The following is a 19,656-nucleotide window of genomic DNA, read 5'->3' on the forward strand; positions in this document are numbered from 1 at the left end:
CAGAGTAAAAGTGTTTTCAGAATCACAGTAACTGTACTTTATAAGGTATTCTTTATTTACAGTAGCAAAGTAAAAATAACTCATGTATTTACAGTAGAACAATAAGAGTAGTTTCATGCAGCATCAGAGTAAAAGTACTTCTTACAAGGTATCACAGTGAATACTATAATATAGGAGCAGAGTAAAAGTTTCTATCATTACAGTATCACAGTAAAAGTATTTAGTTAGGAGTTAGTGGAGTAAAAGTACTTCCTGTACTTGAGTGACAGGTGAAGCTCATTGTTCCTGTTTGACTCAACACCTTTACCTGTGACTGGATCACTGATGATTGACACATTGAAGCTGCTGCAGCGTTTTCTGAGTCTGTGATGTCATAGATGATGTCATGTGTGATGATGTCACATCCTGACAGGTTCACCTGCTGCACTTTACACTTTATTTCACTCCCACAGTCTCATCAGCTGTGGAAACAGCTACAGATCAACACCGCAGAGTCTCCAGTCGAAAGTCTGGACTCTTCACAAGATCACGAAGCTGCTGCAGAGCTGAAGAGCTCAGGTCGTTGTATCCACCCAGGTTCAGGTCTCTCAGGTGGGAGGGGTTGGACTTCAGAGCTGAGCTCAGAGAAGAACAGCTGATGTCTGACAAACTGCAGTTGAACAAGCTGAATCAAGAATAAAAGAAGAAGATGAAATGAAGAACACACACACAGTGAAATGAGCTGAAAGTGAAGAGTCATTGTCAGTGTGAGAGAAGAACAAGTGGAAACATGAGACAACAACTGTTTCAAACGTCCTTCATTCATGACATCAAAGTCAATGATTCAAGTTCTGAGTGAAGATCAATCAGGTTCAGTTGTGGATCAAAGATCTAAGATCTACAACAGTAACAGTCAGTGAACTCACTCCAGAGTCTCCAGTCTACAGTCTGGACTCTCCAGAAAACCACTCAGATCCTTCACTCCTGAATCATGAAGGTAGTTGTAGCTCAGGTCCAGTTCTCTCAGGTGGGAGGGGTTGGACTTCAGAGCTGAGACCAGAGAAGAACAGCTGATCTCTGACAAACTGCAGCTCCACAATCTGAATAAAGAATAAAAGCAGTGAGTTGAGGACAAAGCTCCTTGTTGACAGCGTTCAGTGTCTCATCATCTGTTCAGAGCTGAAGAAGCTTCAGAAAGAACAAGTTTAGAAAATCAAAGTCCAACAGCTGAAGCAACAGGAAGCAGGTTAAACAGTCACATAGAGAGAAAACAGCTCATTAATATTCATGAGAAGCTGCTGCTGCTTCAACACAGACGCAGTGACTCCGCCTCTTCACCTGTCAGCTCCACCTGTGGCTCCATCCAGACAAACTCATGTTGTGCAGCCACATTGATCAGAGATTTACTGACCATGCTCAAGACAAAAACATGTGAGGCTGAACTCTGTTACCATGACAACTAACATGTAGAAACACATGTTGAATGAAGCTCAGAGACAGAAAAACCTGAAACCTGCTTATTATGGGATGTTGGCTTTGAATGTTTCACTATAAACATCACAGAGCCTCAGGAAAGAGGTGGAGCCAGCAGCTATTGATTATAGATCAGTTATTTAAGCAATATCACACGAGAGGGAGTGCTAGGGTTGCCAACAATCTGACTCTCCAATGAGGGACATTCTTTCGCGGCGGCGGAAGTGGGGGGGGGGGGGGGGGGGGGGGGGGGGGGGGGGGGGGGGGTTTAAAACCAAAGACAAATTATGACATGTTTACAGCAAATGCATTGGCTATTGGTTTATTTTGTTACTTTTAGTAGGCCCATATGATATCTTGTGCTAGGCCTATCACTTCGAATATTAAGTGTAAATCAACCCCAGGCTGCACTTGGCTGAATTTGACATAATTTCAGATTAAAAACCATAGATGGCTAAAAAAATTCCAGGCTAGGATGATGATCCGTAACAACAGATTAGAACATTTTTAATTAGTTTGTAGTAGCTAGGTGTGTAAATGATCAAAAATCAGTAGCCTGACATTAATAGAGGGCCCCTTAGGGCCCCATGAAGGCTTGGGCCGCTTGTTTTGGGCTTGTTTTCATAGTTCCAGTTGCTTGTTTCCCTCGCGAGATCTGGCAACACTGCTTGCTACTAGCTACAAGCTTTTCCACCGAGCTGCGCCTTCCAGTGCTGGTTCTGGTTCTGAGCCCGTGTCTGATCAGCACCGGAGCAACAGGACCAGCGTGAAGACATACAGAGACGTTATCGATACCGTACTACATTTGTTTATCTGCTATGTAATCAATATAAACACAGTTGAAGCTAGTAGCTGAGCTACGTGGCTAACAACAGCTAACGCTAATATCAAAACACATTGCCGTTAAAACGTAGTTGCCCCTGCGGCGATTTTTTTTTCCAGCCGGGTTTAGTAGAGACTTATCTCCAATTAGACGGACCAGGTCAGGTCCAGGTTTTAATGTTCAGGTCCGTTTATAACTGTAGTAGCAGCAGTAGCAGCAGTAGCAGCAGCAGCAGCAGCAGAGAGATGGGGCAGCTCCTGTATGGGGAGCGTGGCTCTGACTTAGCTCCTGTCCAGCTGAACAGCGGAGTGATTATGCCTGTAAAAAGTCCCAGTGCTGTTATACTGTATATCAGCACTATGGAACGTCTCTTGTCCAATCAAATTGCTCGGTTGGGACCGGTCGGAACTAACTGTTGTATAATGTCTGATACATCACATGTGTTTCTGTAGTGGAGGTGAAACATGAAGAGAAACAGAGACTGGACTAAAAACCAGTGAGGTGCAGTCAGGGCTTTGATTTATTTACTTCATCTAAAGTTGGATTCTTTTGGACTTTCAGATAACTTTACTACAAGTTCAGTGTGTCAGAATGTGGTGATTTTCATGGTCTAATAAAAGCCAGTAAACAGAGCTAGCTTCTGTCCAGGCAGCAGCTGCACAAACCACTCAGCCATGTGTAGTATTACAGAGCAAAGGCCCAGAGCTGCTCTGCCTCTTCTGTCAGTACGGTGTGTATGTGGCTGTTTGCACATGTGCAGTAAGTTCCCACAGAGAGTTCACATGGAGGTGAAAAGGCACAACGCTACGCTGCCTCTTAACTTAACTGCACCATGTCTGAGCTGCACTTCTGTTCACGTTGCCTTGGTGAATGGTCAACACACAGACGCAGGGTTGCCAACTCTCACGCATCTGGCGTGTGTCACACGCTTTTAGGTCCTGTCTCACGCTCTCACGCCACTCAAACAATTCTCACGCCAAAATCAAGCGATTTGGCAAAAAAAAAAAAAAAATTTAAAGCAAGCTTTGGCACTCATCAATAGGCTCTCTGATTGGTGTGCGTGATGCTTATCCGCGTGTCGATTGGACGGCTGCTCAAGCCTGTGATCACAGCACAGTAGGACGGGGAGTTGTCGATCCGCGACCCCCCCCCCCCTCCCCCAACAGCGGCACGGTGCTGAAGCCTGGACCCGACTTGGTCCGAATCCGATGGCCAAAAAAAAGAGGGAGAGAGGCGAGCGAAGCCCGAGACACAACCTGACGTGACCGAGTGTTTTCAGACTGAACGCGGCTCGAACTGACGCCTGCGGTCGGGCTGGTTGGGCCAGTCCGTTGAAAACTATAAAATCAAGATGCAGACTGGGTAGCACAAAAGTACTGCCAGGCAGCTCAGTCCAGAGAGCAGAGGAGAGAGAGACAGCGCAGCAACAGGTGTGTGTGTGTGTGTGTGTGTACGTCTGTGTGTAGGTGTGTGCGCAACTGCGCATGCATGCACGTGGGCCATACCTGCAAACTCCGAATGGGTATGTAAAATGTTTATTACAGAAGAGAAACACACATTTCAGGACCTGACTTGTATCATCAGGCTGTAATAGAAGACTGAAAATCACAGGACATGTCTGTTCTGTCCTTTCAAAAAAATAATAGGCTCAATAGGCTGGTCCAGGCCAAAAGCCACAGCTCCCCACTAGACCAGTTTCATACACTCCAGCCATACAATGATAGGAACCACAGATCTGCTTTTTTTCCCTCTTATCTGAAGCAAATGTTGTGTTTTCCCTTTATTTTCTTCTCAGAGTAGGCTACACCAGAATGCTTCAAATACATGTTAAAATCACAATTTTTTCCTGGGGGGGTGCCCCCAGACCCCCCTAGAGGGATATAAGTATTTTGTCACCTATTACACCTCTAGCCTACTCAGTTTGCAGGTATAATGTGTGTGTGTGTGTGTGTGAGAGAGAGAGAGAGAGAGAGAGAGAGAGAGAGAGAGAGAGAGAGAGAGAGAGAGAGAGAGAGAGAGAGAGAGAGAGAGAGAGAGAGAGAGAGAGAGAGAGAGAGAGAAAAACTACAATAAACATAACTATTATTATTATTATTATTATAGACAACCCCCCCCCCCCCCGCCCACAGAATCTCACTCCAGCCCAGGACCAAAAGTTGGCAACCCTGCAGACGTGTCCCCTGGCTTTTTAGCGTCCAGCAGTTTAGCAGCTAATTCAACTGCAGTGATGCTCCACTGGAGAGGTGAACACCTTAATGAGCTTTCATCTGAAGAACAACAGCAGCTTTTATCTGACGGGAGACCAACGCCTGAGCTACGGTGGCTAACAGTTAGCAAGTTTTAACCTACTCTCTCTCTGACACTTAGACACACACAGCCCAGGTTGTGTGTCCTATCTGTTGTAAACCTTGTAATAACAGCTTGTTGTGTACAGTTAACATCCTTGTTGCTCAGGTGTGAGTGTGGATTGTGTTAAAGGTTTGTTGTGTGATGTGAGCGGTGCTCCAACATGTGATCCTGTTATTGATCTGAGTTGTGTGTTAATAACAGCTGATGTCAGGACGGCATGGATTGTGGGGAAAAGGTGTTGCACATGTTGAAGACTTGGATCTGTGTAAACCATTGTGCATGAATGTGTTTGTAGTGAGGTTTTTGTGTGATGAGCTGTCTGAGGTGCCGACCCCCCACAGCCCTGGTCTTGGTCTGTGAGCGCCTGCCTACCCTGTCCTACAGCCTCAGTGTGGATCAGTAGAATATCAGCCTCATGTCTGCAGCTCAGTATCAACACAACTTTCACATCACATTCATCTGAGCACAGAAATAAAACAGAGTCTGACCTCAGAGTCTCCAGTCGACAGTCTGGACTCTCCAGAAAACCACTCAGACCCTTCACTCCTGAATCATGAATGTAGTTCCAGCTCAGGTCCAGTTCTCTCAGGAGGGAGGGGTTGGACTTCAGAGCTGAGCCCAGAGAAGAACAGCTGATCTCTGACAAACTGCAGCTCCACAATCTGAATAAAGAATAAAAGAAGAAGATGAAATGATTGATGATTGATCAGATGTGTCCTGATCAATGATCACTCAGTACGTTTACATGACACTTGAAAAAACCAAATTATTGCCTTAATCCGACTATAACTGGACAACTGAAGTGCATGTAAACACCTTAGTCCGACTGAAATCGGAGTTGAGAACTCCGATTAAGACACCCAGATAATGCGATTGGAATTCGATTTTCTCCGTCATGTATACGCCTTAGTCGGAGTATAACTGGACAATACATGTGCGCTGCTCCACAACAGTAGAGACGGCACCAAGTGGAGCAGAGAAGCCACCCGAACCCGGCAAAGTAAAGAAAAAAACCCAACATCAGCGCTGATTCAATGCATTTCACACAGCGCGACCAGCAAGAGTGGTTTTTAAAAAAAAAAAAAAAAAGAGAGAGAGAGAGAGAGGAAAAAGGAAGCCCGTATCCTATTCTCAGCGCGCATCCAGCCCAGACTGGCGCGGCTGGTCGGGAACTGTAGTTGAGAATTTATTATTAAGCTTACTAAGTTGTTTATATCCAGTTTTTTACGAGGTGACAGAAAAGTCAACAGGACGTGGGGGCGTATTAACCCGCTGAAGCAACGGGTGACGCCGCATGCGGGGGCGGACCCCATCAGTTATTCGGTTTTCTCAGTTGCATGTATATTGAGACAAGGACAGAAGTCTGACTTGACGCCAAAATCGAATTTTGAGCATAGCTCGATTAAGCTCTGCATGTAAACGTACTGAGTGTGTAAATGAGTAGAGGGACTTTGTCCTTGTGTTGTTGTGGATCATCATCATGTGGCCTTCTACACACATCATCCACATGTCAGCACAGATTCACCAGCTGCTGCTGACCTCAGATCAGTCTGTCAGTATACAATCAATATCTGATCAATACCTGTTGGACTAAACACTGACTACAACTCTCTGATTCAGGACTGAACTGGATCAAAGACAAACACACACAGACACAGACACAGACACACAGGATGATAAACTGTGTGTGTGGTTAGCGGTTGCATGACTTCAGATTTTTTAAAGTCGTCTCTAATGTTATGAAAGTCGAGTCGACGTCGACTAGTCGCTGATGACGTCGTTCATATTTTTCCTGTCATAACTAAAATCACAGGAGGAGGGAAACGCTTTGCAACAATCTGTATCCACTGACTGGTTGATAGAAATCAATACAGAACAGCAGGTAAAAAAACATATAACATTGTAACATACACTCCTATAGAAGTGAAAAGAAAATACTGGAGCTACTGTGTGTTAGGGAGGAAAACGACACAAGCAAAGGTCTGTAAGCCAATCACCATCACAGTCCTGCTCAGTCACAGTTTTTGTTTTTCGATTCTGGTTGATTGGTTGTTATTGTTTGTTGTTGTGCGCGACATAAAGCTGCCTAAACGAGCAGAGTTTTTTTTTTTTTGCGCTACATTCACAACTTTCTTTTCATCAACGACCTGTGGAACACTTGCGTGCCGATCCGTGGAGAGCGATCAAGGATCAACACTGATCTGTTTCCAGTGCTTGTGCCCAAAAGGCAAAGGTAGAAGCTATACACAACCTAGAAAGTCAAAGTGTTGTTTTGATGGGCTTGTGTGTTGTTGTTTTTTTGTCTTTTTGTTTTGTTTAGTTTTTTCTCTGTCTAATGAATATGTCTGCTATGTACTGTTGATAATAATGATAACTAGAAAATTTCCTCTCGGGAAATTTTGAATGGGCCACGGCTACTGCCGGTTGTGCCATCTCTGTCAACATGGGAATCAAACCCACGATCTTAAGGTCAAGATAGAGCTGATCAGACAGACACATGATCATCTTTCTATAAGCACTGATATGGAGGAGCTGTAACCACATTAGGTTACCTGTGTGTGTGTGTGTGTGTGTGTGTGTGTGTGTGTGTGTGTGTGTGTGTGTGTGTGTGTGTGTGTGTGTGTGTGTGTGTGTTTATCTTGTGTAATAGGGCCAGGACTCAATTAAAACAATTAATCTAATTAATTAGAGGCTTTGTAATTAATTAATCGCAATTAATTGCATTTTAATCGCATATAAATATTTGACCTGAGGACAGTGAGGAGCATTTTTTTCACATGGATTTTAGTATACCATTGAATGACTGAATAGCTTAAGCAACAAAACATTGTTTTTTTTTTCAAGGTGGTACTTAAGACCAACATGCAAATTATCGATTAATTCATTAATCGATATTTGATACAGATTTAAATGGTCTTTCCTGCCAATACACTATGATGATTACTGTAGTATTTAACTAGGCTACATAAATCACAGTAGCATAAACTGATTTGTTGAACGGACCAGGTGATGGGCATTTGACGCATTTGACACCAACAAGGTTTAACTTTAAAACCAGATTAAATCATGGTTTAAGTTTAAATTCTGTTGCATGTTAACTGTGTTTTAATCACATGAAGGTGTGTGTGTTTGTGTGTGTGTGTGTGTGTGTGTGTGTGTGTGTGTGTGTGTGTGACTGACTTGACACATAGTTAGTTAGTAGCTGCATCCTGTGTCAGTCTGATTTAGCTGTGTCTGTGTTTATAAACATTTAAACGAGCGCCAGGTGGATTGTTTATGAAGTTAACGAGCTCTGGCCTGGTTACCACAGCAACTCCAGGTGGTTACCACGGCGATAGGGGCCCCGCAGTCTGAGGCAGACAGAAACGTGGAGAAAAAGAGCCATTTTCTGCCTCTGTACCGGTCTCACAATTAGGCTTAGGGTGAGAAAACGGTAACTCCTATCAGAACAAAACACAGATCAACGTTGCTCTAAGGACTTACTGAAACTTTTGGTACGATTTGGTGTTTCTACAGTAAATATTTTGGCGACGCTGGCAGTTTTAAAACATCAGGCCGTTCTGCTTCTCTCAGAAAATATTTGTATTGGACTCAATGAGGAGCAGAGACAGACGTGGCCGCACTTAGAGGCTCAGAGTTTAAATTCTGTAAGTCACTCTGATATTTTGAGCAGATGATGAGTGACAGGACAAGTTTGTCTTACAAATTCTGAAAAAATTATGTGTGTAGAGTGTAAACTGTGGCCGGGCCGAGTTTGGAAAGAGAAAAAATCTGGAGTTTTTCTGGCATCTCTCCCACTCTAACCGATGATGTCACGCACTCTGACACGAACATTCCGTCCAATACACACCCATTATAATCTCATAATTTCTCCAAAAATGATCATGGTCATTGATCAGGGATTGATCAAAAACTATATGACCTATCAAAACGCGGAGTAATACGACAATACACAAGACTTGTGTCTACTGTTTAAAGTTTAAATGGAGTCTCTAGGTGAAAGTATGCCTGAGCAGTAGACGTTTGTTAAACTCCAATGATTGGTCTTTTTCGGTCTTTTTTTTTCGCCCGTCCCATTCATTTCAATGCAAAAATTTTGCACGGTTTTTCGCGACTTACGTCGCGAAAAATTCGTATACTGTTGAGAAAAGTAATAGCACACCGATCCCAATCAAGCCGCACGTTTTGATATATAATTTGGCCTGCAACTCTTCGAGTTGCAGGACTAGTAGCGAACCGAAAGTTGGCCGGAAGTGGAAAAATAATAAGAAAAAATCCACACAATAACAGTAGTGCCCGGGCTTCGCCCGGGCACTGGTCCCTGCAGCTATTTCATAGCTGTAGGGATCAGTGCCCGGTGCGATTGCCCGTGGCCCTAATAAATAGTGTGAATGCTGAAAGCATTCACACTATTGTTCTTCTGTTCGGCCATTTTCTTTATACTTTTGACACTTAACTAGTCCTTCATACTTTGTGCTATTTCAACAATTCTCACATCAAAATGTTCAGCCTTTTCGGGACAGGTGTGCTATTACTTTTCTCTTTTCAACTATTCATACTTTTTGCAATATTCAACTATTTCTCTTTCCCCATAGAGAATGCATTGGAACAGTCTTGAAACTCTTCAAATCTTCTTCAACCTCTCTTCTCCACAACTCTGTCTGTAGTCCAGTTGGTAAGGTGGCCGCTTGCCAACCCCAAGGTCACTAGTTCGAATCCAGGCTGAGCAATCTTGTTATGTGATGTTGAATTCTGCTCCCCTCCCCCACCCTCAATTGGTTACAGGTGTTCGTTAAGAGAGGCATTAATTGCTACTGCCACCGTTTGCAGCACATCATCACATTACAATGGCAACATGTTTATGTCTGTGCTCTCTGTGGCGAAGCGGCAGAGTAAAGGTTTAGTGATCATGAGGTTGTGGGTTCTATTCCTGGTTCAAATCTTGCCTCAACAACAATTATAGTGAATTATTTTCCCAGTCGTCCTCTGTTGACTTCTGATAACTTGCTTCATGTTGAAACTGCTGCTCTAAGCCTGAAATTCACAGAAATTTTCATTGTAAGTCATTCAAGCTTGACTCTCAAGCTTTCTTGGTGTTGACACAGTGTGTTTCCAACAGGTGCAGCTTTGGGCTCGTTAACTTCAGAGTGAGACAGAGTGCAGCTCATCAACAGACAACAGTCTCTGTAACTGTGTGTACACTGTGGCCTAGAGGCTGAGTGAAAGTCTACTGACCATGAGGTTGTGGGTTAGATTCCTACCTCGGTCAGACATTTGTATGGTGATCACTGCTTGCACTATTTGCTAATTCTGCAACAGTGTTCAGCTGCTTTCAGCATTCACACCATTTCCATTCTTGGAAATGCTTTTTCTAGTTATTAATCTAATGTTACCCCCGGGAAAAGGGTGGGGTCAAGGGGAAAGAATAAATGGAATTGTAATGAAATAAAACAAAATAAAAAAAATTGATTTAAAAAAACCAAAAAAACACTGATCTGTTGCACCACTACTCCCTCCCTCATGATCATCCACATCCTCAACTAGAATAACATTAAAGCAGAAGTAAGTGATATATTTGTGTTAATATAAGTCTTAAATAGTTATATCTTCCGACAGCAATCACTTACATAGAGTGTTTGGACTGAAACACGGGTCTCTCAGTCCCTCTGCTCTGCTCTGAGCCGAAGAGAAAACATTTATCGTATCCTACAGTTTTTATCCAATGAGGAGAGAGAACGGCATGCAGGGCTGTGTGTGCAGCCAAGGAACGCCGTGAATGTGGTGACGTAGCGACGAGGACTGTTATGGTGCGTTCAAGGAAACTCGTATTTTTCCGACCGTGAAGTGGTACCAGTTCGATCTGGTACGAGTTCACCGGTCGGAAGTTACGAGTGGCCGTTATAGTGACTTTCACCGGTAAAACAGGTCGGAAAAACACGAGTGGGTTGCCTGAAACGCTACAAAGTCGTAAGTTGTGACTTGAAGCTGTAATTTACGATTTCAAAAGCCTGCCTGGAATGCAGCATTAGCGAAAACGACCGGACCACTTACTTCTGCTTTAATAACCAAGTTTATCAAGGCCGTGCATCAGCAACAGAAGACAATTTAAATCAATTAGGGTGACGGATTAGTTTCATTCAGCCACTCAGCTGTTGTTTCAAGCAGTTAGCAAGTTTTAACCTACTGACACTTAGACACTTTAACACACACACACACACACACACACACACACACACACACACACACACACACACACACACACACACACACACACACACACACACACACAATACAGTACCAGCATCAAGACTGGAACTGCATTAGGTTACCTTGGTGGGTACCTCCAGGGATCAACTTTGGTCCTCTCTTCTCCTCCGCAACTTAATTGCACTGATCATAAGCACCATGTTGATATCCTGTGCACTTGAACACTCCGCACTTATGTAAAACTTATGTATGTAACCACCTTTTAGCGCACTTCAGGACTACAGATGGAAATTAGCGGCTCCGCTAAATCTGGTAACCCTTTTATTGTTTCAATAACTAATTAACTAATGTCACTGCACACTGTCCTTTTTAAATAAATAAATGAAATGAAATGAAAATTCACACACACACAAACACACACACACACACACACACACACACACACACACACTCAGCAGCTTCTCCTGCCTCAGATCTACATCACATCTGCTCAGCTTCAGCTACAGTGGCTGATCCAGCTGTTCTGTTATCATCATCATCATCATCATCATCATCATCATCATCATCATCATCATCATCATCATCATCATCATCATCATCATCATCATCATCATCACCAACACACTGACCTCTGAGTGACCTCTGACCCTTCACCTTCTACCAGCTGCAGTAACATGGAGTCACAATCAGTCGCTGCTTCAAACTGAACTTCACACATTTGAACTGAACACAGACAAAAGTCCAACAGGTCCAGTCAGTGAACTCACCTCAGAGTCTCCAGTCGACAGTTTGGACTCTCCAGTCCAGCACACACAACCTTCACTGATGAATCACTCAGCTCGTTTCTACCCAGGTCCAGTTCTGTCAGGTGGGAGGTGTTGGACTTCAGAGCTGAGGCCACGACTTCACAGTGACTCTCTGAGAGTTTACAACCAACAAGTCTGTGAAGAGAGAAAATATCAAATGTGTCAGAATCAAATCAGATGAAAGCTGCAGTAAAAACACAGTTGATGCATCTGATGATGTGATGAACATCTGAGCTTCAGCTCATCTTCTCTGACTGAGTTTGACAGGAAACATTGATCCTCATCACTGTCACAGGATGGACCCTGAAGCAAAGCCTGCTCACTCTTTATTATCCCTTTTGTAATGTTTTCAACGTCAAACTAAAAATTATGAGAAAAAAAGAAAAACTCTGTTTATGTGAACTACTGATCAATAATTATATTGATCATGTCTGGACTCACCGAGCCTTCCTGCAGTTCCTCACAGCTGGGATCAGTCTCCATCGTCCCTGAGCTGATGTCTTGTACTTCTCCAGGTCGAACTCATCCAGAACCTGCTCTGACATCTGCAGCATGTAGGCCAGAGCTGAACACTGGATCTCAGAGAGTTTCTTCTGTGATCTGTTCCCTGACTTGAGGAACTGTTGGATCTGCTGATGAACTGACTGATCCTTCATTTCCGTCAGACAGTGGAAGATGTTGATGCTTCTGTCAGGAGAGATCTTTGTCTTCATCTTCTTCAGGTTGTTGAGGGTTCTCTGGATGGTTTCTGGACTGTTGTCTGTCTGACCCAGCAGACCTCCTAACAGCCTCTGGTTGGACTCCAGAGAGAGGCCATGAAGGAAACGAACAAACAGGTCCAGGTGACCATTTCTACTTCTAAAGGATTTGTCCAAGACTTTCTTCAGGAAGTCATCCAGGGTTAAATCAACATGTTGTTCTCTCAGGAACTTCTTGAGGACTTGTGTGTTCCTGTTGGTGAAACAGTGGAACATGTAGACTGCAGCCAGAAACTCCTGAACACTCAGATGAACAAAGCAGTAGACTGTTTTCTGGAAGATCACACTCTCTCTTTTGAAGATCTCAGTACAGAGTCCTGAGTTCACCAAGGCCTCTGTGACATCCAGACCACACTGCTTCAGGTCTTCTTGGTAGAACATGATGTTTCCTTTCTTGAGCTGTTCAAACGCCAGCCTCCCCAGCTTCAGAAGAACTTCCCTGTCGGCCTCCATCAGCTCCTGTGGACTCGTCTCATGTCCTTCACCGTACTTGTTCTTCTTCCTCTTTGTCTGGACCAGCAGGAAGTGTGAGAACAGGTCAGTCGTGGTCTTGGGCAGCTCTCCTCTCTGGTCTGTGGTCAACATGTGCTCCAGAACTGTAGCACTGATCCAGCAGAAGACTGGGACTTGACACATGATGTGGAGGGTCCTGGACGTCTTGATGTGTGAGATGATTCTTCTGGACAGATCTTCATCACTGGACCTCCTCCTGAAGTACTCCTCCATCTGGGCATCAGTGAAGCCTCGGACCTCTGTTACCCTGTCGACACATGTAGGAGGGATCTGATTGGCTGCTGCAGGTCTGGAGGTGATCCAGACCAGAGCTGAGGGAAGCAGATTCCCCTGGATGAGGTTTGTCAGCAGCACGTTGACTGATGACGTCTGTGTGACATCAGACACAACCTCCCTGTTGTTGAAGTCCAGTGACAGTCGGCTTTCATCCAGGCCGTCAAAGATGAAGAGAAGTTTACAGACAGCCAGCTGCTCTGCTGTGACCTTCTGTAATGTTGGATGGAAAACATGGAGCAGCCTGAGAAGACTCAACCGCTGATCTCTGATCAGGTTCAGCTCCCTGAACGAAAGCAGAACCAGCAGACTGACATCTTGGTTCTCCAAGCCCTCGGCCCAGTCCAGAGTGAACTTCTGCACCGAGAAGGTTTTTCCAACGCCAGCGACGCCGTTGGTCAGAACCACTCTGATGGGTCTCTGTTGGACAGGTGAGACCGTAGAGACGTCCTCTCTCTGTTGGACAGGTGAGACCGTAGAGACGTCCTCTCTCTGTTGGACAGGTGAGACCGTAGAGACGTCCTCTCTCTGTTGGACAGGTGAGACCGTAGAGACGTCCTCTCTCTGTAGGACAGGTGAGACCGTAGAGACGTCCTCTCTCTGTTGGACAGGTGAGACCGTAGAGACGTCCTCTCTCTGTAGGACAGGTGAGACCGTAGAGACGTCCTCTCTCTGTTGGACAGGTAAGTCTTTAAAGATGTCGTTGCACTTGATTGGAGTGTCATGGAGGGTCTTCTTCTTGGACGTTGTCTCCAGCTGTCTCACCTCATGTTGGGTATTAACCTCTTCACTCTGTCCCTCTGTGATGTAGAGCTCAGTGTAGATCCTGTTGAGGAGGGTTACACTTCCTGTTCCACTTCCTGTTGCCTCAGTTCCTTCAGTCACTCGTTCACATCTGCTCCTCAGACTGATCTTATGTTGATCTAAAACCTCCTGCAGACCACGATCTGCTGAGAGAGAAGAGACAGAGTCAGACTGAAGACAGAGAGTCTGACAATCTGATCAAATTATTTTCATCAGCTACAGAAAAACTACAGACAACAAAGAGAAGGTTTGAATCATCATCTAAAATGTCAGTGCTGTGTGATGTAACAACGACTCTGGAGAAAACAACAGGTCCTGGTTTCACAAATGACCACATAAGCAGACAGATGTTCAGTCTCACTTTGTCCACAGCTGCTCTGATTGGCTGTCTGCAGTCCACCTCTGGTTCTGGGTCTTTGTCCACACTGGGGACAGGAGGGGGGTCCTGAAGAACCAGACTGGTCCCAGTCTGAGGTGAAGCACTGTCTGCAGAACCAGTGTCCACAGCTGGTGGAGACTTGATCCTTCAGGACGTCCTGACAGAGACCACAGCAGGACAGCTGCTGGTCCACAGAGACACCACTCCTCTTCCTCCTGTCAAGACATTTCTGGATCAACAACATGTCACAGCTCCACATCTGAGCTCTGATTGGTTAACCACCTCAAGGGGGCGGGGCTTCAGTAACCAGAGGAGCAGAGAGAGAGAAAGTAGAGGAAGACGAGTGTCGAGAGACGAGCTGAATGAAGACCTGGTCCTGAACTGGTCTGGTTTCTGTTTCTGTCTTTATCTGTTGACCTTTAAAGGGATATGTGAAATAAACAAACAAACAAACAATTGTCAGTGCAAGCTATTTTTAGACCGGCAGAGCAGAGCCGCGAGCTGCTCAGAGCTATGCTCCGGAGGCTAATGGGATTTCCTGATTTCCCAAACCCATCAAACTCATCAAATACACAATACAACAACTCCAAAATGCTCTGGTGGACAAGTTGTGACCTTCCCATTCAACACGCTATGAGATAATAACGGAACGTTACCAGACAGATTTGTTTTAGAGGTAAATTCAGAGACTGCTGCTGACTGAAATGCGCATAAGCTGTTTTGCATGAATTGGCAATTGGCCAATTTGCTATGTTGAACTATCTCTTTAAATCTGGACTTTAAAACAAACTCTGTTAGTTTGAGTCTCTTCAGTTCTGCGTCATCTCATCTGGTTTTTACTCCAAATGTGTGAAATGATTGAGAAGCTGTTGGTGGTGTTTTCCTCTTTCAGACACTGATCATGTGTTTGATGTTGGTTCTGGACTGAGTCCTATCAGCTCTTTAACTAATGAGCTCCTCATCCAGACGCTGCTGTGAGGCTCTAATGAACCTGTGTTGGAGCTCTGATCCAGTGTGAGGAGACTGAAGCTGACAACAGAAGCTTCAGCAGCTCCACCTGAGCTTCACTACATGTTGTGGAGAAGCTCAGACAGTCACACACAGGAAACAGGAAACACTGATCACTCCTGTCTGGTTCCTGACTTTTCAAAATAAAAGTCTGTGTGTATCAGCTGCTTTAATCGGTAACACTTTACTTGAAGGTATCGTCATAAGAGTGACGTGACACAGTCATGAACGTGTCATAAACATTATGTCAATGTCATAACGTTGTCATTTTTTGTCAGTTTTTGTAGGGTTAGGTTTAGGGTTAACCGAATGACACTTAATGACAATGTTATGACATTGACATAATGTTTATGACACGTTCATGACTGTGTCATGTCAGTCTTATGACAGTGTCATGTCACTCATATGACGATACCTTCAAGTAAAGTGTTACCCTTTAATCTCTACTGTGACTTCAGTTTAAAGGCTCAGACGTGTGGATCATTAAAGTGTTGGTGCAGCAACGTTCACACTGACTGAGGCTGATGACACAGGAACATGAGGACGCTGAGCTTCATCAGTCTGATGGACAGAGTGTGTGTGCATGTTTCTGTCTCTGAGGTTTGTTGTGAACCTTCAGAGTCTGATGGATATGGTTCCTGGTTTCTCTCTGTTTCCTTCAAATGAGTCTAATGACTGAATCATCTTCAGCTCAGTTTACAGTAGAAACCGTCTCTTACCGTGACTCTGGAGGTCCAGGTCCAGGTCCAGGTCCAGGTCCAGGTCCAGGTCCAGGTCCAGGTCCAGGACTGAATAGTGGAGGATTCAATTCTTTGGACCAGTCACTCCTCATGGACAGACAGATGGATCCTGGAGACTCTGCTCTCAGTCTGTGGTTCTGACCTCTGCAAACACAAACATGTTTTTATTCACATCACATGTATGACTGATCAGTTCTCTGATCACAGATGCATTGTGGGAAGTCTCCAGTGACGTCAGCGTCCAGCACCACACACTGTAGTGAAGGATGGAAGCAACACAGCAGCATCATAGACAACAGTGAAGAGTCAGTCAGTCATTAACTGTGTCCAGTGTCCAGCTGCTGAACATCTGTCTCACATCAGCTCTACACAGGATCACACACTGACACACACACACACACACACAACACAGGCAGACTTGCGGAGTAATGGATTACATGTAATGGCGTAAGAGAAAAAAGAAGGAAACTGTTACAGTAGAAAAAACATGTCATCAGATTGCTGGAATATTTGATAAAATGTGGACTACTTCTTATCAGGATTATATTTTAAAATGTTGCAGTTGTCCTCCTCCAATATTATTTTCTATTTCCTTCGTGACGTCCTGTCACCTTCAGGACTCTGACTGACCGATGACTCATGGTCGTTTGTCACGGGAGTTTGTCCATTGTGTTTTATTTTGAAATTTACTGGATGCTGAGTGAATTTGACTTCCTGTTTTGAGTGATCTAATCGATGTGGATTGATGTGTGCTGGTTGTGTGATATTCTTAATTTGCATATTTGGTATTGAAGTAATCAAAAAGTAACTAAAAGTAATCCAGTACATCACTTAAATTGTGTGATACTTAGAGTAAGTTACTGATTACATTATTTTTCAAATGTAGTTTGTAATTGTACTGGATTACATATTTAAAGCAGAAGTAAGCAGAATTTCTGTGTTAATATAAGTCTTAAATAGTTCTATCTTCCGACAGCAATCACTTACATAGAGTGTTTGGTCTGAAACACAGGTCTGTCAGTCACTCTGCTCTGCTGTTGTATCCTACAAGCTTTATCCAATGAGGAGAGAGAACAGCATGAAGGGCTGTGTGTGCAGCCAAGGGATGCGCGTGAATGTGGTGACGTAGGGACGAGGGCGGGGGCTGCTACTCCATCGGCTGACAAGAAGTTATGGTGCGTTCAAGGCAACTCGTAACTCGTGTTTTTCCAACCTGTGAAGTCCTACCAGTTCGATCTGGTACGAGTTCACGGGTCAGAAGTTACGAGTGGCCGTTATAGTGACTTTCACAGGTAAAACAGATCGGAGAAACACAAGTGGGTTGCCTGGAACGCTACAAATTCATAAGTCGTGACTTGAAGCTGTAACTTACGGTTTCAAAAGCCTGCCTGGAACGCAGCATTAGCCCAAACGACCGGATCACTTACTTCTGCTTTAAAGTAACCCTCCAAACCTGCACACAGGTCTGAATCTAGTCTCTTACTGTGACTCTGGAGGTCCAGGTCCAAGACTGAAGTCTGGAAAAAGTCCCATGGACCAGTCACTCTTCATGGACAGACAGATGGATCCTGGAGACTCTGCTCTCAGTCTGTGGTTCTGACCTCTGCAAACACAAACATGTTTTTATTCACATCACATTGATCACTGATCAGTTCTCTGATCACAGATGCATTGTGGGAAGTATCCAGTGACGTCAATGTCCAGCACCACACACTGTAGTGAAGGATGGAAGCAACACAGCAGCATCATAGACAACAGTGAAGAGTCAGTCAGTCATTAACTGTGTCCAGTGTCCAGCTGCTGAACATCTGTCTCACATCAGCTCTACACAGGATCACACACTGACATACACACATACAGAGGACACACACACAGACACGGGGGAGTAATGGATTACATGTCATGGCGCAAGAGAAAAAAGAAGGAAACTGTAATCTGTTACAGTATCAACTTTATTTTATTTATTTATTTATTTATTTATTTATTTATTTATTTATTTATATATTTACAGTACAGAAAAAATATGTCATCAGATTGCTGGTATGTTTGATAAAAATGGGGATTACTTCTTGTCAGGATTACTTTTTTTTTTTTTAAATGTTGCAGTTTTCCTCCTCCAATATTATTTTCTATTTCCTTCGTGACGTCCTGTCAGCTTCAGGACTCTGACTGACCGGTATGAGTCACCGGTCAGTCGGTCGTTTGTCACAGGAGTTTGTCAACTGTGTTTTATTTTGAAATTTACCGGATGCTCGGTGAGTTTGACTTCCTGTTTTGAGTGATCTAATCGACGTGGATTGATGTGTGCTGGTTGTGTGATATTCTTAATTAGCATATTTGGAATTAAAGTAATCTAATAGTAACTAAAAGTAATCCAGTACATACAGATGTTACTGGTTCAAATTTGCGGACTTCACGCGTGGTCCACGCGAGACGGCACAAGACTCATGCATTTTTTTTCTTTGGCGAGACAAGAGGTTTTAATGAAAAGCCTCAATGTGCCAAAACAACCGCCAGGTGGCATCTGTGAGAACGGAGGACGACAGGCGGATGACTCAGTGATCTGTGCAGTAATCCACAGCTTAAACTCTAGGCTATTAAACTAGAACTAACTACTGTATACACTGCCTAAATCACAGAAACTATTGTAATATGATAAAGCCTGTCTTGCTTTATGACTTGATGATTATGTATCACATATCGCCGCGATTAGGAGTGGCGCTGTTCATGATACAGAATACAAGAGGATGAAAGGAGAACTAGCTGCAGACAGTAAATAATATAGTAGCCTAGTTTTTCAATGACAAAATGTAACGACGGCAGCTACAGTAGACTATAGCCCACGTCTCACTCTCTTTTTTCGGTCATCTGTCTCGTCATCTCCAAAATGTGTTTTTAAAATGAGCCAACTACAGTACTGTGCAGTAGTGCCGCAGATTTCTCACTCCGCACCTTGTTTGAGAGTGCAGCTGGATGATTTCTTGTGAATGAACGGGTCTGTGTCACTTTGGGGCTGGGCGATAAAACATAGGATAAATAACTTTCCCTCGATAGAAGACGCGGCCGATACAAAGTCTATAGGTTTAATTCATCCATTTTTTGACAGACAACACAAACAGCCAGTGATAATGAGAGTGGTGACACCGTCAGCCATGCAGCCGGCCTGGACTTTTTATTTTTAATTATGAAGGATCATCTGCGCAAGGCAAAGATGATAGCATCAACAAAACACGGCGTAACACACGCGGCTGTATGGGACAGGCTTTTATTTAATTCAGAACAAACCGCTTAGCAAAAATGGAAAATATAGTCTATAATAATTAATTGATCTGTTGTTTGAAAATAACCCGAATTATGAGCAAATAATCTGATCCAGAACAGCAGTCATAATCAGACTTCTTCTAAATAAACCTAAACATTAAATAACTGGGTCAGGTCGGACCATGGGGTTATTTTTTCTCTTCTTCTTCACAGGAGAAAATGAGGTGCGCTGCGCTCACGGACGCGTTGATGTTTTGTGATTTATCTGCTGCCTTGACTCTGC

At 43.9% G+C, this 19,656-nt stretch overlaps 1 protein-coding gene across 1 annotated transcript in view; it reads right to left on the bottom strand.

Annotated features, from left to right (window-relative positions):
• Window positions 1-19,656, bottom strand: part of LOC310987534 (NACHT, LRR and PYD domains-containing protein 3-like) — a 192,529-nt gene that overhangs the window by 168,391 nt on the left and 4,482 nt on the right. The window contains exons 3-10 of the mRNA XM_083973841.1: window positions 16,092-16,256; window positions 14,347-14,579; window positions 13,854-14,131; window positions 12,079-13,601; window positions 11,599-11,772; window positions 5,113-5,286; window positions 906-1,079; window positions 488-664 (exon numbers count right to left, since the gene is read on the bottom strand). Coding sequence (XP_083829967.1) covers window positions 488-664; window positions 906-1,079; window positions 5,113-5,286; window positions 11,599-11,772; window positions 12,079-13,601; window positions 13,854-14,131; window positions 14,347-14,579; window positions 16,092-16,256 — 2,898 coding nt within the window. The remainder of the gene's footprint in view (window positions 1-487; window positions 665-905; window positions 1,080-5,112; window positions 5,287-11,598; window positions 11,773-12,078; window positions 13,602-13,853; window positions 14,132-14,346; window positions 14,580-16,091; window positions 16,257-19,656) is intronic.

Source organism: Trachurus trachurus (assembly GCF_905171665.1).
Source record: "Trachurus trachurus genome assembly, chromosome: 6".
NCBI classification, from domain to species: Eukaryota; Metazoa; Chordata; class Actinopteri; order Carangiformes; family Carangidae; genus Trachurus; species Trachurus trachurus.